The 22,321-nt window shown below is 52.3% G+C and overlaps 2 protein-coding genes and 1 long non-coding RNA gene across 3 annotated transcripts in view; 1 reads left to right on the top strand and 2 right to left on the bottom strand.

The window, feature by feature from the left end:
• Positions 1–1,034, bottom strand: part of EXT2 (exostosin glycosyltransferase 2) — a 127,532-nt gene extending 126,498 nt beyond the window's left edge. The window contains exon 1 of the mRNA XM_037069085.1: positions 851–1,034. The gene's annotated coding sequence lies outside the window, so the exon portion shown is untranslated. The remainder of the gene's footprint in view (positions 1–850) is intronic.
• Positions 422–6,969, top strand: LOC119002987 (uncharacterized). The gene is made up of 2 exons (XR_005069857.1): positions 422–703; positions 5,927–6,969. It is a non-coding gene; the product is annotated as an uncharacterized LOC119002987 (long non-coding RNA).
• ACCS (1-aminocyclopropane-1-carboxylate synthase homolog (inactive)) lies at positions 4,029–20,486 on the bottom strand. The gene is made up of 15 exons (XM_037069087.1): positions 20,121–20,486; positions 18,315–18,605; positions 15,634–15,693; positions 13,339–13,409; positions 12,100–12,169; positions 11,563–11,629; positions 9,858–9,955; positions 9,303–9,380; positions 8,437–8,537; positions 7,711–7,800; positions 6,398–6,443; positions 6,127–6,268; positions 4,742–4,884; positions 4,492–4,645; positions 4,029–4,343 (listed from the first exon to the last, which is right to left on the bottom strand). The coding sequence occupies exons 2-15, from the start codon at positions 18,603–18,605 to the stop codon at positions 4,246–4,248; spliced, it is 1,509 nt and encodes a 502-aa protein (XP_036924982.1). The 5' UTR covers positions 20,121–20,486; the 3' UTR covers positions 4,029–4,245.
• Between the last annotated feature and the right edge of the window lie 1,835 nt (positions 20,487–22,321).

Genomic DNA, 22,321 nt, shown 5'->3' with positions numbered 1-22,321 from the left:
GAATGTGCCCCCCCTCATCACCTTTAAAAGCCTGCATTAGATCGATTTTTCTCACTCCTCAATTACCAAAGCCGGCATAGTGACAGAAGAAAATCTACCCATTCATACCAGCATACAAAACGAGAAGGCTTAAATCTGTGGACGTGAGAAAGATGAGAAATGAATCATTTTATTACCGTGAATAGCCTTTGAGGTCTGAAATGTACAAACCAAGTCCAGTGTAAGTCCTTAGAGCACTCGACTAACTCAGAATCAAAATTGACTCAAGCAATGATTTGAGTCGCATCTATAGATCTGGTTCCCACCACCAGCAGGAAAACTCCAAATGCCCCTAGGCTTCAAGTCCACGCCCAGAGCCGAGACACCCTCAGTCACCTTCTCTACCTAGTCCTCCTTCCGAATTGGGCGGGGCGCAGTGCACCAAGTCCTGCCCACCGCATCCAGCCACGGACTCGGATGCCCCAGGCCACCATAGAGCCCAGAGCGCCAGAAATTTCCGTGGGAGGACGCAGCTCTCCGGAAGGAGGTGGGAGAGGTCACGGCGGAGCGTGGGCCCCAGGAGAAATGAAAGGGGCGGACGGGGACTAGCAGTGGACCGGGGAGACAGGTGGGAACCGAGTGCCAGGAGAGCCAGGTGAAGAAGGAGGTGATGCGGAAATCAAAGCGCTCCAAAAGCGGTAATTCGTCCGGAGACCCAGAGAAGGTAGGGGGGCCAGTCGCAGCCCTCCGGCCTCCCCTCCGGCCTCCCCACCGTCCGCGCTTTCCCGGCAGCCGGGGCTAGACTCCGCCGCGGCCCGGGAAGGCCGGGCCCGCAGCTCAGCCCCCGCCAGCCCTTCCTCGCTGCGCTCACCTCGGCCACGGCTGCCTCCCGCGCGGCCCCGCGCTCGGTCACCGGCTCATGCCGCAGGGTGTGGGCCACGGCAGCCCGATGGGGATCGCGGCCGGTTGGAGGCCGCCACCGCAGGAGCCAGGGCTGAGCTAGCGAGAAGCGCTGGGCCGGCTACCCTGCTCGCAGTCTGACACCTAGCGCGCTGCGCATGCGGGAGCGGCCGGGGCCCGCGCCCCCTGCTGGACAGGAGGAGTCAGGGCACCGCTTTTCTCCGAGGCAGGCGTCAAGCTCAAGCTCCACAGTGAAACTCAAAGCCCGGCAGCCTCGTTCATAATTTTAAAAAACTTCAGCATGCTTCACCTACAAAACTTTTAAAACCGGAAAAAATGTAACATTTCATTATAACCAGTACTGGTGAGTGTGCCACATCCCTGGAAGGCAATTGGCAGGATCCACCAACTATAAAATGCGGTACCCTCCCCCCCAACTATCCCTGTATGAGGTTTACCCTATGGATATGATCAACGGTGAGAATAGACACAATTTGTACATATACATACAAACATATGTATATTTTCTTATCAAAAACACTCATTACAGTACTATTTCTAATAACCGCAAAGAAACTGGACACAAAATAAATGATTAGAACGGAATAATTCCACGTATGTGTTGGCATGGAATTATCTTCCAGATGTGTTCATATGAAAGCATGGTCCAAAACTGGGCAAGCATGATCCCCTTTATGTTTTAAAAATACAAGAAATGTGTATATATTATATATGTACACATACACATATATACAAATTAAAAAAACAAATAAAATATATATGTAGATGATTATATTAAGGCATATGTATAGTATTTTTTCTGAAAGGAATCCAAGAAGCAACAGTTTGGGGTAGAGCAATTATGGAGGAAGAAATGGGGAAGACTTTCATTTTCGTTGTTTTTGTATTGTTTATGTGACTTAGCCTTCTAATTACACAGTAAAATCCCTGTTCCATCTAGTAAGTGGATTCTAAAAAAATTCTATCAAAATTCGAAGCTCTGTTACCCAGAAGTTAACGAAATGAGCGCACTCACTGACCCTCTTTATTGATACGGGCGGCCGAGTCCCCAGCTATACCTTAGCGCCATCTGGTGGAAGTTGCCACTTCCACGGGAGATTCACTGGGGCTTCCAGCAGCAACAGCCATTTCAGAAACACTTGTGTTATTTCAGAAATACTCCTGCCGGCTGGTCACAGATCCCGGGAGACTGGGACGAGAATATTCTGGAGATGGGAAACCCACCTTCTGCTTCTGTGCACCCAAGAAAGCATTTCTCAGCATCCCGAATCCACACCCCCCCAAAACAATAGGAAATTTGACACACATGCACCCCATTTGAAAACTGGAGAAGTGGAGAGCATTTCGTTTTCTTCTTTGTCTAGCTCTGTATTAAATAGATAGATATGTTTTTAACTAATCATTCGTTAAATAAGGACTTCCTGTGTTAAAGACCTGTGTTGGGCACAGCCTTTGAGGAGCCCACCTATCTTGTGTACTTGATAACCCTACGCAGTTCCTGGCACATAGGAAGTGCTCCCTGAATATTATCTGAGTGGAAAAAAGGGGGCCCAGATGCTGGAGGAGCTCAACATAAAGAAGAAAAATGCACAAGTAAGATAAGCCAAAGCAGAAGGTGAAAAGTGGCATAGAATATTTTTTTAAATGCTACAGGGTTCAAAAGAGAAAGCAACCACACCCGGTTGGGAAGATGTAGGAAGGCTTCCTGCAAGACCTGATATCTTTGCTGGTCCTGGAGGAGACTTAGGGTTTTGACAAGTAGAAAGGTCAACAGGGCAATCCAGGTGGTGGAAGAAGTCATGGGCACAGGTGTTATAAAGGAGAAGCAATCAAAAAGAACAGGAGTTTTGAGATTCAGTGTGGGTAAACAGTACAGCTACATTTCTAGGGGTAGAATCCGTGCCAGGTACTGGAGGTGAGAAAGTGTAGGAGCCATGGTATTAGAAGCTGCACAATGCTAAAGAAGACGAGGGTGACTGTACAGAAGGAAAGAAACTATGAGCGGGGGCCCAAAGCCTCTGAGAAGGTGGCCAAGTGTCCTGGTGGTTAAAGAGGAAAGGCAGAGGACAAAGCAAAGGTCGCACTGAGACCTCCCAACCCAGGGAGTGAGGACACGTGTGTTAGAAAGGGTGTGGCTTTGCAGAAAAAGTGGCACCATCAGAGTGCAAGGCGCACGGGACTTTGAACCGAACCGAACTGACTTTGGATCCTATCTGTTTTTTAGCTACGTGACTTTGGGAACATCATTCCGTCTCTTCAAGACTCTGTTTCCTCGTCTCTACAATGGAGGACATTGATGTCAGCTTCCTAGGGACTTACTACATTAGAGTTAGAAATGACACCTGTAATTAACTCAATACAGTGTCTGGTACATTGAGGGAATTAGAGAAAAGACAGGGAGGAGGAATGAATGAATGAAAGGCAGAAAGAGGGAAACAAATCTTAAACCAAGTAGCATGGTTTACAGAAAGGAAATGCTGATTTCACCAACATTCCTTTAAAGAGGAACAAGGAGAGAGACAGCTTCTTTAAACAGGAGCATCCTCAGCCCGTGGCTTTAAGCTCAGATCAGCAGGCTCACTTGGGCTCTGAACTAAGGCACCCTGGGGATGGGGTGGGTGACCCTGCTCCATTCTTAGTGTGGAAAGAAAGCTAATCTCAACAGCAGCCTGGCCTGGGTTCAGGGTCCAGCCCCGAGTCATGAGTAGGTCACTCTGGTTTGGAATCATCAGTGAAAGTGGCTCCTTCCCAGGACAGAGGAGGAGGAGGAAGGACATCACAGAGTCAGAGAAGCCCCTTCTGACTCCCACCAGGGGGTCCTGTTCACCTGGTCCCCCACAGAGGCCGTCCCAGGTCTCAGGGCCCAGGGCCACACAACCTACATGTATGGAAAACAATTTGAACATGTAGAAACCAGGCCTTTCTCCTTATAGTTTGGAAATTATCCCTCTTTTTCATTTTGGGGCATACCCTCTCTTCTGGGTGGTGTTCCTTTGACTTGCTTCCCTGGCAACAAAGGGGAAGGATGAAAGTGCTGCTAAAGAGAAGGTCCAGGTCGTTTGTTGTCTTTGCACATCCGAGGGGGGTGAGGGGCTGTCACGACTGCTCCACTCTACAAATTACTCACAACAGAGGCTTCTAGTTTCTCCCAGTTTTGTTTAATAGAGGGGGCAGGCGATGGACCAGGTTGAATAAAACTTAAGGAGTCTCCCACTGCCACAGAGGCAAGGAACGGTTCTTCTTCAAGGGCCAGGCTATCTTCCCCGCAAACGGCTCAGCCATGGTCACTCTTTGCATCCTGGAACGCCCCGGGTTGGCAGTAGCAGCCGCAAGGCCGGGACCAGCTCACCTGTGCTGGCCCCGGGGCTCCTGGGTCTGACAGGAAGGGGGGTCTTCTGCCACCTGGGATGTGCCCTTAAGCACCTGCTGAATCCTCTGCATCCCTGGGAAGGGGAAGTGAGGGCCCCATCAGCATTGATGTGGGTGGGTGGGAAGGAACAAGCTGGGATTGCTGGGGTCACAAGTGGGGCGAGAGGAAGGACGGCAGAGGGAGGCTGCGGGTAGGAGGGGCTGGGAGGGCCGACTGCTCACCCAGGCGAAGCCGGTGGGCTTTGTCGGAGAAGACCAGGCGGAACCACCCTGGCTCTTTGCACTCGAAGGCCTTGCCAAAGGACAGCAGCACCTTGTTGTCCAAAAAGCGACGCCAGAGCACCATTTCCTCCTCAAAGGTGGCCTCGGGCAGGTACTGGGAGGAGGGAAGGGGCTCAGGATTCGGAGAACACGTCCCTGCTCCTCACCTGCTGGAGGGAGGCTTCAATCCCCACCCCTGCCCCCTAACTACCTTCCTGAAGTCGGCCCAGATGAAGAAGCCTGCCCCCCGGTTCAGGAAGGGGATCCCCAGGGCCCGGAGCTCCCCAGCGACATAGGTGTGAGCAGCCTTGAGCTGGGCATGGTTCTGCGGCAGGTACACCTGGTTGATCCAGTCTGTTTGGGTGAAAGAGAAGCCAGAAGTAAATCTCCCGTCAAGCCTCCATTCTGTCCTGTGGGCCTAAAATGCTGAAAAGAAGGCCACCAGCTGCCCAAACTAGCTGAGCTCCTCCCTGCAGCTGGCCAATTAGGGGAGATGGGAATATTCAGAATGGGGGTTAAAGCACCTTAAATCCGGACACTCGGCCCTGTTCCCTGTCACTTTTCCAGGGTGTCACAAAAGTGGCATCACACAGTGATGTCATCTGTCGACACTGGCTTCTTCCACTCAGCCTACTGCCTTTGAGATTAAGGTGAGCTGTCGTGGATTTTATTGCAGAGGGGCGCTGCCCCCCACCCCTGGCCCATGGGGATGGACCGCCATTTGTCTCTCCGTCCATCTGTGGAGGCACCTGGGTTGTTTCCGGTTCGGGGGACCATGAAGAGCGCCGCTATACACCTTCACATGGAGCTTTTTTGTGTGACCATAGTGGGAACTACCGAGGAGCAGGGTCGCTGGGCCGTTTGGTATTTAGCCTCATGAGCGACTGCCCCCCACTTTCTCCAGGGGCTGCTCCGTCTCACGTCCCCACCAGCACGGCAGGAGCACCCGGCCGTCTGCATTCTCGCTGGCGTCTGATGCTCCCACTATTTCTAAAAGTTTAGCTGTTACAGCAAATACGCAGTGTCTGGTCCTCATTTTTTTTCATCTATAAAACCATGGGGGAAATACGGGAATACACGCATCCTAGGATTCCGGGGAGACACAAAGGGGGTGACATGTGGAGAACATCCAGCGGGGCGATAAATGGGGGCGACTACAGGTCCTTTTGCTACCTAGACTCACGATCAAAACCGGTGAACAGAACAGATCGCGTGGAGAGAAACTTCCATCAGAACATTTTCCCATTAGTAGCTTCTGTTCTCAAGGGCTCACAGCTAACAATAGTGAGTTCACACTGACCGAGTGCCTACTACATGCCGGGCACCTTTCTGACTGAATGACAAATCACACTGACTAACCCGATAAGACAGTGACCACCGCGATCCTACTTTCCAGATGAGGAAACTGAGGCTCAAGAAGGTGAAGGAATGTGCCACACAGCCGGGAAGCAATCCAACAGGGTGTGAGCCTGCAGCTGGCACTCTCCAACACCACCCCGAATTCTTCCTGCGCACAGAGCATCCATGACCCCTGGCTGGCCCCACACTGACCACGGCCCCACCCCCATCCTCAGGTGGCCACGCCCAGGCAGTCACCGTGGTCCCGGAGCAGCTGTGCCATCTGGTGCTGGACCAAGCCACTGAGGCCGTGGTAGCGGCAGAGGGAAGCCACCGCAGTGGCCACATCCTGGTTTTCTGTGTACAGCGTGCCGAAGCGGAGCCCGGACATCCCGAAGTCCTGCAGGAGACGGGTACGGAAAGCTACATGTTCCCTAGGCGGCAGTCAGCCCTCCCCAGAGACAGCCGGTTCTGCCCACCTCCCTGCCTTCCCGCCTCCCTCACACCCTAAGGCCAGCCAGGAACCCACCTTGCTGGCGGCCCACATCACATGGGTCCTCTGGGGGTCAGGCAGCCTGCAGAGAGCACAGTGCGGGGAGGGAGGCAGCACACAGCCGCAGGAAGGACACTCACACGTCCGGTTGGACACAGAGGGAGGTGGGTGGATGAATGCGATTCTGGGTCAAACCCTGGTTTCGTCTCTTGAGTCACCAGCTCCCATGCATCTCTCAGAGCAGGGGGCCAGCAAACTCCAGCCTGCAGGCCGAGTCTGCCTGCTGCCTGTTTTAGTGCACAGTCTGATTGGAGCACGGCCATGCTTGTTCGTGTACGCACTGTCTGTGCCGCTTTGGTGCCGGGATGCGGAGCGGAATGAGAGACCATGTGGCCTGTAAAGCTCAAGTGTCTGCCACCCCCGATCTGAGGCACAGCTCCAGTGTCGCTTCCTCAAAGAAACCCCTAACCAAGCCAAGGGGGTACCCCAAGCCGATCCTCTCATGGATCCCCAGGCTTCTCCTTTTAGTACTTAATCAAATGATCAGCTGTGTATTTAGCTGCTAAATTTATTTTTCTGGCTGGAGATAAAGTTCTCCATAGACAGGGCCCACGTGTTCCTTATTCATGGTTGCATCACCAACACCTCTCGCGTGTCTACCAGAGTGGAAGACAAGCCACCGTTTCTCTGGGCCTCACTTTTCTAACCCACAAATGGAGGGGAGGAACAGCCCGGGCCCATGACCTTGGCCGAGCTCTGGAAGAACGTGCGGAATGAAGGGACTTAGCCAGGCCACGAGGTCTGGACAGATGTCAGTAACTGCTAGGCTCTGAATGTCAGGTTTACAGACTTTACAGATGGTCCAGTCCAGGTGTTTCCACAGCTGTTTCAGCCACAAACACTTGGCTCACATAAAATCTAATGAAAAAGCCCAAAGCACCAGAAGTGCATGGCACATGCAAGCAAGCCCAGAATATTTGCTGAACAAACGAGTGAATGAGTGAGTGAGTGAATGAATGAATGAAGCTGGAGCCACTCAGGGAATGAATGAAACAACAGAGGCCAGTGTCCCACCCACCCGGCCCTCCCTCAGGGAATCCTAAGGCCCTTCCCTGGAGGGGGCTCTCAGAAGCCCCACAGAACAATCTGAAAACCACTGACCCGGCCCCGTCCTCCAGTCCTGGTCTCCCTGTTCTCATTAGGGGCTCTGAGGACAAAGGGATCAGCGGGATGGAAGAGGAAACACCCTGGGGCCGGCCATGCGCTGTGGCTGAGCCATGGAGGTCAAGGCAGGGGGCCAGGGCAGGGGTCGGGCTGAGGGAGAGTCCACTCTGATGTGGCAGCCTCACCTTCCCAGGCTCAGGACACTGCGATAACAGACCGCCTCTTCAAACACGGACAGCATGTAGACCTCATCCACCACCACGTGCAGCTGGTGCCTGGGGCCGGCGGCGGCAGGGAAGGAAGCTTGGTTTACAGGTCGCATGCGTCTCCCAGGGTGGGGTGGCAGTAAGTCAGAATTCCAGAGGGACCAGGTCTAGCCCAGGGTGACCAAGTTTCAAACACACAGGACGCCACACACACAAAGCAGATGACAGTGGGGCTTTTGAAGCCCTGTGTTGGGGGGGAGGCGAAGCCCTCAGGCATCACCCCCCATACACATACACACACACACACACACACACATACACACGGAAGAAGGACACAGTTAGTGCAAGACCGTTAAATAGGAACAGACCCAGATTCACTGTGGCTCGACCCCTCACTCCTAGGCTCAGAAAACAGTAGTAACAGTAGCTGGACCCAACAGGGTTGTTGGAAGGATTAGGTGAGGAGCACATGAAGTGCTCGGCAGGGTGCCCGGGCCCGGACCGCGCAGTAAATAACAGCTGCCGTTACATAGAGGGAGAGAAAGAGCTAGCACCCACAAACTGCTACCTGCCCCCCCCCAACTGCCAGGAGGCGCCAAGGCAGGTGGAAGCCCTGGTGGAGAAAAGAGGGTAGAAGGACCTACCCCAAAGCCTTCACTAGAACCCCCGTCCACCAAAGGATGGGGTGCGTGTGGGGTGCCTCACCTTCTGGCGAATTCCAGGTACTCTCGCAGCTCTTCTGGGGAATAGACATCGCCCAGAGGGTTCTGGGGGTTGATGAGGATGAGGCCTCTGACCTTCACACCCTGAAACCACCAGCGGGGCAGCAGACCCTCAGCTCCTCCTGAAGGCCAGAGCCACAGGGTCCCACAGAGCGGGGCTGGTCGTGGGGCAGGCGCCCGGGGACTGTGATGGGACCGTGTTCACCACCCAACGTGAAGCGAACAAGGCGGAGAACTGGGCAGCCTCGTGCCAGCTACGAGAGAGAACAAATGCAGAGAGCAAAGCCGAGAGGGAAATGCGCCCAAACGCCGGCAGGGCGGCCTGTGTTGGTAGAATGATGCAGGGCGGGTGGCACTTTTAAAACTCCCACAGTGGACATGTACAGCTTTCATTATCATGGTGAAAAAAAAATTAGGTTGGCAGATCTTAGAAAAGTGGACGGAAAAGAACCGCTGGAGAATGACTGCTCTCTGCCTTTCCCCAGGAGGCCTTGGATCCCCCCCGAGTGAGGGGACCACCTCCTCAGGTGGCCGGGGGGGGGGGGGTTGCTGAACGGCAGACTTGTGAGCTCCACACTGGCCTGCTGAATCAGAGCCAGACAAAGGGGGTTAGTGTTTGTAATCCAGCTCCCTGGCCGGTTATTTGTACACCGAGGTCTCAGAGTCTCACTCTGGTGGGAAGACCCTGCGGGGGCGGACTCCTGCTTGACCCCCACTGGGTCCATGCCTACGCCCGTCCTCAGCACAGAGTGCCAACCAAACCGGGCAGCAGACCAGCCACAGGAAGAGGGGTCCGTGCCCTGCTCAGGACCCCCACTCTCAGCCCTGGATTTGATTTGATCCCCAGACCTCAGAATTAGCTCCTTGCAGGGCTATCTCCAGCTTCTCCACTGAGAGCTGGAAGGGGCGTGTGTCCAGCCCAGTGACCTGCAAAAAGATCCACAAACAAATTTAGGGACCCCCACCCCAAACTCCTGGGGGCCTCCCCTACCCATCATCTCCAGCATCCTTAGAAGAGTCTCTAGAAAAATACTGGTGGGCTCACTGCCCCCCTCACCATCCTCCATCCCTACCCCACCACATCAGAGACACCCTCATTACCATTAGGTTTCAGGAAGAGGCCCCAGGGGTCCTCTGACTGGGGGCCAAGGACTTCCACATTGAAGTCTGCTCTGCCCCATCCTCACCCCACATTTTGGTGTGGTCCCCTGGGGCTGCCCTCAGCAATTCCAGGGATCTCAGAGCTCAAAGAATTGAGCCCCAGGGAACCCAGGCACTGGCCACGGGCAACAGAAGTCTCCACTGTCCTTTCAGTCATAACCCGTGAGTCCTCGGCAGGGACTTCCACCCATGTCCACCCTCAAGTCTGGATGCAGGAAAGTCTTGGCCTGCAGGAAGTCTTACCTCACTGTCCAGATAGACATAGACCAGTCGGACATTGCCATAGAGATAGACGTGTTGCGTGATGGCTCCGTAGTAAGGGGCAGGAATCAGGAAAGCCTCTGGGGGCAGCAGTGGGCCAGGGCCTGTCACCCTCTGGCTGGAGCTCAGGAACCCCATGTCCACTGGCCCCACGCCTCTTCAAGCCTTCGGTGATTCTGGGGAACACCTGGGGCACGCTCCCTGCCCCAACTCCCAAAACACTTTCTTGAACTTGGATCCACTGAGAGTAGTAATCAGCAGCTAACGTTCATTGAGCACTTACTATGTGCTGGGAACTGTGCCGAACATTTATTTGCACTTCACCTCCCTCGATCCTCACAATCACTCTGTGAAAGAAGCCCTATCATCCTCCTAACTTCACCAATGAGGACACTGAGGCTCAGAGGATCCCACGGAGGCACTCGACACGCGGGGCCACTCTAAGGAGACTCGGGCCGTGAGTCGAAGCTGCGGGGTGATGATCTGGGCTCGACCAATGGGAAATTTTGTCCCCGTGTAGAACCGCCCAGAGGCATAAAATGCTGCTTCAGGAGGAGTGGATTCTCCACTTTGGGGGGCATTCAAACAAAAGGCTGAGGCCATTCTGGGGGGAGAGGATGACATGCAGGGATTCCAGCTGTGGGTGGGGCTCCGTGAGGTGACTGTAAGCTCTACTCCAACGCATAGCTGAAAGGGCCAGTCTTTGTCTACGGGTTTCCCTCCCCAGCCACAGGGACTGGACCAGACATAGACAAATGATCCCAGGGAACCAATCCACTCAATGGCCAGCAATCCATCATGTTCTCTCTCTCACGATTTTGCTCCAAGAGCACAGACACTGTGAGTGGGAAGTTGCACTTGAATGGAAAGGCCATGTGGACTGAGAGCTGGGCCAGCACCCCTGGGCGCTGCAAGACGGGAGGAAAGTCCAGAAAAGGCCTGCATAAAAAGCAAGGGGGCGCAGGGTGGCTGGGGCGGGGGATGGGGACTGCAATGCATATCTCATTTAGAGTATTCTGCTGATCTCATTCTTGATGTTCTAGAATGGCAGAAAATTTGTCTAATTGCCTATTATATCCTGGTTATGAATCTTCCTGTTACAATTCAAATTCTGGTTACTACCTCTCTCTGTGTGATTTGAGCAAGTTACTTAACGCTCTGTGCCCTCATCTCTTCATCTGCTGCACGGCCAACCACAGAACCCACCTCACAGGGGTGGTTGCTGGGGTTACATGACAGACTATGTGTAAAGCCTTTAGCCAGTGCCTAGAACATAGTATGTGGTCAATAAACATTACTACTGTCATCATCACTCATTATGCTAGTACAAGTGGGCCTCCGCTCCTGGCAACCAACACCTCCTGACCATGACCATGGTCAACGTGTTCTCAGTATGACTGTGGCTCTCGTAGCAGGCACTCTGCCATGTGAGGATGGGACAGCTTTCCATGAGCATGAGGAAAATTCAAGGTCAACACAGAGACACAGCACAGAACCCTGGCATCACGCTGACTTCCCCTGGAACTGCTGACCCCTGGGGTCTTGTCAAGCCACTTATTTAAGCCCCCAGTAGTACAGTAGTCTATTATGGCTGAAAGCACCCCGAGGCAGCCTTTAAGGGCAGGCAGCTGGGGGTGCTGCGGGCACAGGGCAGCTCCCAGGGCTAAGCGGGCCAGAGACCACTTACCCCCAGCCTCACACAGCACCGTGGCCAGAGCAGAGAAGAGAGAGGCACAGCCGTTTAGGACAACCACCTGAGGGTGACAGAGCCAGGGGACAAAGATAAGTCTGTTAAGGAGGGATTGAGAACCTGCCAGGGCCTCTGTCCCTGGGTGGCACAGAGGGAGAGCCAGGGTACAAAGGAGTGTGCCCCTCAGGCCCTGTCACAGCAAAGCCACAGGAGGTACCCAAAGGCCCCTCCTGACTAATAGTCAAGTTCACTCGTGTGGCTTAATTGTGGGCATCCTGCTCTAAGTCAGCCAAGCAAGGAAGAGGGGGCTGCTCACTCAGAGTCTTGCCCAAAGGTGTGTGGACAACAAGGGACCCCGGGACCGAGTGGGGCAGAAATCATACCAAAACTCTGAGGGAGGGGCACTTAGTTCCAGTTGGAAACAAAGCAAAACAAAGTGAAAGGCAGACCCCAGCCCACCTTACCCTTGGCCAGCCGAGAGCTGGGGGAGGGGAGCAGGAAAGCAGGGAGGGGCAGAGGAGAGGGGCTACTCACACTCTCTGGTTTAAGGGGTGCGGGGCTCTTGCAGTAGAAAGACAGGAACCTAGCCACTTCCTCCCGGAGGCTGCAGACAAGACAGACAGACGGACAGGCATTGCTTGTCGGAGGGCCTCTGACCCACCGTCCACCCCAAAGCCCCTCTGGCTGAGCCCTCAGGCAGCTGCCATTACCCCCTGTTTCCCGCAGGGAAGTGCCAGCAGCATCTGCCCCCACTCCTCAGTGCCCACCTCTCCCCCGACCCCCAACACTCCCCGCGGGCATCAAAACGGTCACCCTCTGCAGTTCTAGGAGAGCCCACCCCCTGAATCAGCAGGCGGCAGGCACACCATCAGCCACACTAATATCCAGATGTCCACCCAGCTAATAATGATCACAGGCATTACTATCACAACAGTGAGTATTATCATAGTTATTATTGCTAAGATTTATTAAGCACTGACCTTATGCAGCTGTTATTTGGAGAATTTTACTCATTAATCTTCATAACAACCCTATGATGCAACTATTATCATTATTCCCATTGTACAGACAAAGAAGCTGAGACTCGAAGGAATTAGGTCACTTGCTAATCAGTGGCAGAGTCCACACCCAAGTCCAGTAGTCTGACGTAAGTGCCCGCTCTCCCAGTTACCATAAGAACACATGCTTTGGGATCGCTCTGGGACTCAGGCGTGCTCAGTCACTAAGCCCTAGGGCAGCACCTGGCCCCTCGTACGTGCTCAGTCAGTACAAATTCTCATGAGTGTTACTCACCATCTCCCATCTCACCAGCAGGACAAAGCCCAGGCCAGCTCCCCTGAAACTGATTCTGGCTCCTCTAATGCTACCAAGAAAGTGGGGTCAAAGAGTCCTCGTACGAGCCCACCCCAGGCCTCACAGCCAGAGAAACTGAGCTAGGGAGCTCCTGAGCTGGGGGCACTGTGGGAGGCATCAGGCCCTGCACATGCTCCAGCCCATGGTCCCCTGCCAGGTCTCTGGGGCCAAGTAGGCCCTTAGCCTAAGGCAGGCTTTCTCGACCTGCCACTGTGGACACTGGGGCCAGATAACTTTTTGCTGTATGCGCCATTCTGGGCCTTGTGGGGGGTTCAGCAACATCCCTCACCTCTACCCACTAAGTGCCAGTAGCACCCGCTCCCCAGTTACGACAACCAAAAATGTCTGCGTGGCCATATGTCCCATGGGGAGCAAAACCACCCTGCAGTGGAGAACCACAGGCCTGCGACAACTACTTACAACAGATGTCCCCTCCAGTCGGCGTACTGCAGCAAAGACGGCTCCACTTGCAGCATGTCCCTCTGACTCAGCTGGGGACAGAGAAGGAAGAGCCGTCTGAGGGGCACGCACCGTCCCAGGAAGGGCTGGCTGGCATCACTGCCTGCATCCACACAGCAGCACCAAGGCCTCTCCAGCCAAGGGCCTGGTCTGCCCAGCAAAGACACTGGGAGAGGGGCAGCACTTTCATGCCCATTTTGCTGAGGAGGAAACTGAGGCTAAAAAGAAGTGAGATGACTCAGTCAAGGTCACAGAGCTAGGGAGTGGCCGAGCTGAGAAAAAACCTAGAATTTCTGACTTCTAGTCGAGTGTCCTTCATTCAACCCTGCCACCTGCAAAGACCAGAGGGGTGGCTTGGCAGAGGCCATGCTGGGAGACCGTGCTACCCAGCTCCTCCCAGGGGTGAAAGAAGAGGTCCCGCACTAGGGGCCTTCACCTTGGTCTTGGCTCCAAATTCTGGAGGGACTCGGGCCATGGCCTTCCTGCAGACTCAGTAGGAACTCACGCTTTGGAAAATGTGGCCATTTCTAGCCCATGCCCACCCTGACCAGGTGCTGGCTTAGTGACTCCCAGAGCATCCCCGACACGGTGCCAAGGAAAGGCAGGGTCCTCGGGCAGGGGGGCCACAGAAGAAAGGGAATCAGCCACCAGACATGACTCTGGCCGTTTCCCCTTCACCCCTTGGAGCTGCACTGCCCAGTCCAGAAGTCGCTAGCCATGTACAGTTCTTGAGCACCTGGAATATAGGTAGTCTGAACTGAAAAACATCGGATGGTAAAGACTTGATCTGAAAAAAGCTGTGCAAAACACCTCACAATTTTTTCATCAGTGACATGCTGAAATGGTCACATTTTAAATATAGTCAGATAAATAAAGTATATTATTGAAATGAATTTCACCAGTCTCTTTTTACTTAATAGACTCCTTAAAAGTATACGTGTGGCTCACATTTTATTTCTATTGGAGGGTGCTGAGCGCCTTGGATGGGGAGAAGCTGGCTTTAGGAAGAACATGCCTTTCAGCGCACTCCCTACACTAGCTCCCTCTCCCCTTGGGGCTCGAATTTGTCGCCTTTGGACACATGTTCCTTTGAATTCGGCATCGCTCCCACTACAATCCCAAACTCCGCCTCCTCAGCCTTGGGACACACATTTATCAGGCATTTCCTTGGTTCACTGGAGATGGCTGGCACCAGCTCAAAAAATCTGATTATTAAGTTTCTGGGAATTTTGCAAGCTGTGTTCAAAATAGCCATTTCAAAATTTAAATTATACAAATTACATATAAATTATATAAGTGAATTGTACTAAAAACAAAGGTAGTAAATACTCGACATTGCTCCCGATTGTCACTACATTTTACTATCAACTGTGCTCTTGAGGTTATTTCTGTCTGTTTCTAGAAAAGAAAGCGCTACACAGGGTGGAGCAAAAGCCGGTTTACAGTTGTTCGTATGAAGAATAATGCAACAAGTAATAGGTCACAATGTAAGAATAAACTGTTGTCTTGTGCACTCACAACTGCAAACCTATTTCTGCCCCTCCCTGTGTGTGTGTGTGTGTGCGTGTGTGTGTGAGTGTGCCACCACACTTCTTTTCCCAATTCTACATGCAACAGTGTCACATCGATAGCTTGAAACTGGCAGTGGTGGGGTATTTACACTATGGGAATTGGCAAAAGCTACAAATCAGCACCACCCCCACAGAGCCAGTTGTTCATCACTGACCACACACTCACCACTGAGTGTTTCCCCTGAGAGCAGGGACCCAGCTGAGAGAAGAGTCTGAGTGAGGGGAGGAGCCTGGAGAAATAAAGAAACAGGATCACGCCCTAACTGGTATTGCTCAGTGGGTTGAGCATCGTCCCACAAAGCAAAAGGTCACCAGTTCCATTTGCAGTCAGGGCATGTGCCTGGGTTTCGGGTTTGCTCCCCAGTTGGAGCATCTACAAGAGGCAGCTGATAGATGCTTCTCTCTCACGCTGATGTTTCTCTCCCTCTCCTTCTACCTCCCTTCCCCCCTCTCTAAAAATAAATACATTTTTTAAAAAAGAAGCAAAATCTCAGTAGGGGTAGTAAATTGCCTGAGACCACATAGACAGTTGACCCTGAGGCAGATCTAGAACCTGGACTCCTGACTCCCAGGCCAAGGTCACTCAGGCAAGCAGCAGGCTCTCATGGGAGAAGCATTCTGGGGAGTCCGAGAGGAAACAGGCCCTCGGAGCTGGCAATGCCACCGGAGGTGCACTAGGACTTACCCGCCTGGACAGAAGGTCAAAGCAGAGCTTGTTCTCACTGGTGCCCAAGTTAATGATGCCCTGCAGAGGAAAGGAACAGGGGCAAAGTGAGCATGGCGGAGGGCGGCCAACGGAAGGTCAGGGAAGCGGCAGAGCGGGAGCTCTCCGCCATCCTGCCCTTCCAACTGCCCTTCCTTGACTTGGTTCGGGCCATGCCCTCCACTCAGCACCCCGACCCCATCTCCCCATTTCTAAAGCTCTGTTCACATGCCATCTCCTTCCAGAAAGCCTTACCCAAATGCCACCTAGATGGGACCTTTTTTCTTCTGAGCCCTAAAGCTCTTTATCTGTCCCCCTTTACAGCACTGGTCAGTTTCTGCCCCAGGTCACGAGGACTTCGGAACATGCTTTGCCTCCCCCACAGATGGCAAGACCCCTGGAGGCTACATGTGTGCCCAGAGACCACTGTACTCCTCAAGGGGATCAGCAGGACTCATACACATCGACAAGGTGGAACATACAAAGTAGGAAGAGAAACAAGAGTATAGATCAAGAAGAACTCAGTGATGGCCTTGGCCAGGGAGTTCAGTTCATCAGAGTGTCGTCCTCATACACAAAGGTTGTGGGTTCGATCCCTGGTGAGGGCAAATACAAGAATCAACTAATGCATGAATAAGTGGAACAACAAATCAATGTTTCTCTCCCCCCCTTACTCTCTCTCTCTCTAAAATCAATAAATAAAAAGAAAAAAAGAAAAAAGATCCCAGTGCCAGTAGAAAGGGCCCCCAGGAGACCCAGGGAACTTCACACAATACCTTGATCCCCACCCCCATCAGACATTATTCTCATAGGAGGGGAGGGGGGAGTCACAGCCCAAGCTGCCCCTTGCAGAGTCTCCAAAGAGACTTATGCACTTATAACTCCTGACCTCTCAGCTACGGGGGTGGGAATACTGAAAAGGGGAAGATAAGAAAGTAGAGCTCAAATGAGCTATGATTATGATACATAGAAAGCGCCTCTTTCTTGTCCACTTTATTGCAATAGCTTCCCCACCTCTGTTTCACTCCCGCTGCCCCCCCATCTAACCCCACACAGCAGTCCAAGTCTGTCATCTTTGCAAAAACTGAAATCAGAGCGTATTGCTCTTCCTGTGAACACTTTCCGTCCCACCTCTTCTAAATCAGAATCCTCACCGTGTCCTATGAGGCCCTACAGGATCTGTTACCACCCCTCCTCCTGTCCTCACACCAGTCTCCAGCCAGCGACCCCTCGGCTTTCTCTTCAACTCAGCCAGCACAGTTCCACCCTGGGGCTTTGCACTGACTGTTCCCTGAGATGTTCGCTCCCGTGACAGGCAGCCTCCACAATGGCCACCAGGGATCCCCGCCTCCCGGCGGTCACACCTCTGTGTATTCCCTTCTCCGTGAGTGTGGGCTGGACCTAGAAATCTGCTTCTAACGGACCAAACCTGCAGAAGTGACGGGATGTCACCACCAAGATTAGGTTATAAAGAGTCTGGTTTTCCATCCGGGGCATGTCATGAGGCAGCTCCGCGGAGAAGCTCATCAGGTGAGGGACTCAGTGCTGCCAACAACCTTACAAACGAGTTCGAATGTGGATCCTCCCCCCCAACCCCCGTGGAGATGGGACTGAAGCCCTGGCTTCACTTCGGCTTCTCGGGAGACCCGCAGCCTGCGGCAATCACCCAACTCCTGAACCTCAGGGACTGGGAAGTGTCTGCTTTAACCACTGAGATCTGAAGAGATTTGTTTAGACAGCAACAGACAACTAACACAAACCCACACTTTGTTCAGGTCTCTGCTCAGATGTCACCTTGTTAAAGTGGTCTTTCGGGAACATCTCACCTAAAATAGCAATGTTCCCAGCCCACCTCATTGTTCTTTATTCTCTTTCCCTGCTTTATTTTTCTCTACAGTATTTATCACTATATATGTATATATGTGTGTATATGCACATACATGTATACACACACATATATTTACTGTCTCCACTATAATAAACTTCACAAGGGCAGAAACTTAATTTTTGTTCACTCCTACAACCTTGGCATCTAGAATAGTGCACAGCACCTGGTAGATGTTCAACAAATAAAGATTATTAAAGGGTTATTTGTGACAGCTCTGTGCCCTCTGAAAGGATTATTGATAATGACTTATAAAAGCCAGGACAGATAACATTAATAGTAATAGCGGCTACCAATTATGGAGTGTTCCATGTGGGGGCACTGAGCTAACAACCTCACATAGCTGCTCTCATCTCACTGGGAATGTGACAAAGAACAGGTGTCATTATTTCATTTCAGATGAACTGAAGTTCAAAGAGGTTAAGCAGTCAGCTCAAGAATACACACCCATGAGTAAAACAGTTGTGACCAAACCTTAGCTCTGTCCCAGCTCTGAAGCTGAGAGTCGAAGGTCTAGGGGTCAGAATCCACATCAGAGCATTCCATGGCTCTTAAATCCCTCCCTCACAAATCAACATCCCTTCATTACAACTGGACCGAGTTCTCACCCAGATATTAAACGGGGGCCTCCCTGTGCTACATCAGGGGACTTTTGGAGGTCAGAGCATCATAAGTCCAACATGACAAGAGCAAGCTGGCTGCTTCCCTGTCATTTGAGGCAGGGTGTCCCCCCTTCAGTCCTTCCCTGGGACCCAGTGGGAGGGAGGGCTTTGCTCACATTGGGGTTCTTGTCCTCATCGTACTCATCCATGTGGTAGGTCCTATAGCCCTCCTCGGCGGAGTCCCAGAACCATTTAACGACTCTCCCTCTCGAGGACAGATGGGAGCTATCAGAGGAGAACATGGCGGTGGGATCGCCCACTCCATAGAGCTCCCGGGGCTTCTGGTCTGATTTTCTGGAGCATTCTCTTTCCAGACCGTCCCCACGGTTACTGTCCAGGCTGTGCGTGGAGGCTGGGCCCAGACAGGTGGTAGGCGGCCTGGATTCCTTCTCAGGGACGGTGAACATCTGCAGAAAGACAAGAGCACCTGATGCCTGATCAAGGCCTTTCCGTAGGACCAAGCATCAGAAATGAACTGGGAGGCAGGAGGCCTCCCCCTTTCTCGGCCTGCCTCTGCTTTACGTTTACGCCCTGACTGCACCCTGTGTCCCTGACCACTGGGACCACGAGTGCAATCTCTGTAACTCAATTCTGTTAAGGGTGTGTTCGGTGCCGGGGTCCGCTCTTGCTTTTATACAACTTTACTATGTAGCTGCTTGAGTTCATTTTACTTTTGTGGGTTTCATTCTGCACCTTAGGGGGTCACTATTGGTCTTTTCCCATCTTTGCTGACCTCAGTTTCAAAAAATCCAGGTTACACTGTTCTGACTTAAAGCAAAAAGAGCCTGGAGTCTAGGAGTGTAGGGGGTGCGAGACCACAGCCCAACCGGGGCACAGGGCCAGCAACAAGGAGAGTAATGAGGGGGGATGGGGCTTGTGTAAATAGGGGTGAATGGTGGGATGGGAGTGTTGGTGGTCTGAAGTAGACCTTGGGTGGGGACTAAAGGGGGTGCTAGTGGGGATCTCAGCAAGCACAGGAACCTAGCAGAGCTCCAGGGTCCCCTCTTCCCTCTCAGTGGGGTACTGCATGTGGGGCCTGGATTGAGTGGTCTCATTCTGTGAGCAGATGGGAGCTAGTCCACTTTCTAAAACAGTTTTCTAATCTGTGCAGTGGGTATAACAGTAAGTATCTGGTTTGTCAAAAAGTTCATTTCATTTTTTTCCCTACAATGGCACAAGTAGTTCTTAGTTGTCTTTAACTTCATTCGAAAAAATTTTGTTAGATTGTATTGTGACAGCTGTCATAACAGTGTGCATCTTTTTAAAAAATCTTATCAAATTGGTGAATTTTAGTACAGCCGTTTTAATATTGAAGATGGAAGAAGATACACAACATTTTTGGTATATTATGCTTTATCATTTCAAGAAAGGTAAAGGCACAACTGAAACGCAAGAAACAAAAAGATTTGTGCAGTGTATGGAGAAGGTGCTGTTACTGATCGAATGTGTTAAAAGTGGTTTGCAAAGTTTCTTGGTGCTATTGACATTTTGGTGAAATAATTCTTTGCTGTGGGATGTCTTATGCACTGCAAGATTTTTAGCAGCACCCCTGGCCTCTACCCACTAGAAGTCAAGAGCAGGAGATAGCCAACACACTGAAAATATCCAAATCAATAAAGTTATTAGTGAAAAATTTTAAATGTGTCTTGTTTTACTGAAAAAACTAAATGGACTTTTTGGCCAACCCAATACTCCATATAGTAGCAATGAGGATATAAATATATGAGTTAATGTAGACAAAAGCGCTTAAATTCTGGCTGATGGCCAAAGTTCAGTGTAATATAACTCTTCTGTCCTAACGGACAAGCTCCACACACCAAATAATGGGGAACAGAGCAAATGATGAGGGGTCCCCCCTAAATTGTGCTCCACGAAGTCTTCTCTGGGGTCCTCCCCCATTTGCTGGGCTCCCCATGGCTCACCTCTGTCCCTCCCGAGCTTGGTCCCGCGGAAAGGGCTGGGTGCCGGCCAGGGATACCTGACACCCTCTCTGGGCTGCACTGCGGGGGGTGCCAAAGGTGGGCTAAGCGAGTCCACCGCCCAAGCAGGCGCTGGACCAGGCTTCAGACCCCGTAGTGGGGGGGACAGGAAAACTTGAGGGCCTCTGCAGTGCGGCGGACCCTCCGAGGGACTGCTCCAGGTTCCAGGAGGGAGAAGTGTGGTCCGCGCACAGAGCTTAAGGACGGAAGGACAGACTTCTGCAGAGTAGCGGAGCCCGTCACCAGGGGAGGGGCTCCCCGTGCGCACCACGGGGACCTCCCGGACCTGGCCCGGCAGGAGGAGCCACGCCACGCCACACCACGCCACCCCGGTACTCAGTAGGCGGGTCTGCCCGGGGTTTCCTCTGCGCTGACACGCCCTCCACGCTCTGCGCGCAGAGGACCCGCCCCTGGGCACCCGACTGGGGTTCCGCGGGAAGCGGACACGCTGCCGGGGCTTCACCAGCTGGTGAGGATACAGTTCCTCTCTCAGGGCCCAGCCCTCTGGGTGTACGAGGTACCTCGGGATCTGAGAAGGTGGCTTCCCCGACCCTCTCGGATCCCGCTGACCGCCCAGGCCGGAGGAGAGGGCGGAGAAGGGGAACGGCCCAGGGCCCAGGGTCCAGACCTCGGCAAGGAAGGGGCCACCTGCTGCCATCTCCGCACTCTGTAGCCTGAGTGCAGAGTCGCCTCCTCCTGCCTCTGGTCCCCCAACCCCTGACTCTCTGAGGCGCCTCCCTCTACCTCCTACTTTAGTACCTCGGTGTTGAAACGACAGGGGCCACGGAGGTTTCTTGGCGACGGTATGCCTTGTGGCCCATGGAGAAGCCTTTCCGGAATGAAGGTGGGGGCGTCCTTAAAAATACCCTTCCCCTAGGAGACTTTTACACAGGAGTGTGTAATTTCAACCCTTTTCATTCTCTGCAACGTTTGTCAAAGTCCACCATGGACCCTACATATTCTGGGGCTTTGTTGTGAGTTTGGGACTGCCCAGGGCCCAGGCATGCCCAGAGCCTTCAGTTGAAGTCTCCTTTCCCCACGAGAGGAGGACAGCAGCAGGTTCCCCCAATACAAGTGTGGCTAGGAGGACTGGCTGTCTTCTGACCACTCCCTTTGTCTTCCTGTCCGCCGTGCCAGTAACTAACATTGTGACCTCCCACAGCTCACACCACTCTTTCAGTCCTCTGTGTTTTCTTCTGTAAAATAAGCCAGTTCTCACTGTCCAAGCCATGGCATTCTATTTAATGCAGATAAATAGTCTTACTGAATGCCTGTTCTGTGCCAGTTCACTGCAAAGTGCTGGGATACAGTTACAAGCAAATCGAAGAGCCGCCCTGCAGAGTTGATCGGGAAGGCAGACACACAACTATGGTAGCTCTTAAGAAAGGGTTGTTAAGTGCTGTGGCAGCATACAGCGGTGAGATTTATTACCCTCACAGACTTCACACACATGCCTTCCCCCTAAACTCTTACAAAGTGATGCTTGAGTTCTGACGGATGAGTCCCAGGCAGCTAGCTGGATGGTGGTTCTGCTGGAGCAGAAGGAACATTTTAATAAGTAGGGTCAGGGTAGAACATGAATAACCAGTACAAGTCCAATACCTCTGGAACTCCCGGGTTGGGGAGAAAGGCTGGAGATACAAGCAGGGGTCAGGTCACAAGTCTTTGTAAACGAACCCTGATAAGGACTGTGGACTTCTCACTGAGGGCATTAGAAATTATATACACACACAGAGAAGGAGGGAGAGCAAACAGATTTTTTTTTAAATCAAAAGGTATGGCTAAAAAGCCCCTTAAAAGGCAATCAAATGGGTACTAAATAGTGCTCGATTGATCTGAAAGAAGACCAGCAGGAAGGAAAAATGAGTCAAGAGCACATGACACAACTAGAAAGGATAGTTGCCTTGGATTCAACCACATTAATAATACACTAAATAGGGTGACTCGGGACCAGTGAAGAGATCAGACTGGATCAGACACCAAGGTGCGAGTATATGGTGTTTGTGGGACACACGTTAAAAAAAGGCCAAATGGTTAAAAATGAAGTTGGAAAAAAATATTTTACACAAATAACAGTCATGAGAAGATAGCTACTATCGCAAAAAAGCAGCCCAGAAAACAAGTGTTGGCAGAAATGTAGAGAA

Source organism: Sturnira hondurensis, unplaced genomic scaffold (genome assembly GCF_014824575.4).
Source record: "Sturnira hondurensis isolate 20B ecotype Veracruz unplaced genomic scaffold, ASM1482457v3 Scaffold0018399, whole genome shotgun sequence".
Lineage (NCBI taxonomy): Eukaryota > Metazoa > Chordata > Mammalia > Chiroptera > Phyllostomidae > Sturnira > Sturnira hondurensis.
Note: the sequence above shows the minus strand (reverse complement) of the source record. Positions and strands in the feature narration are given on the sequence as shown.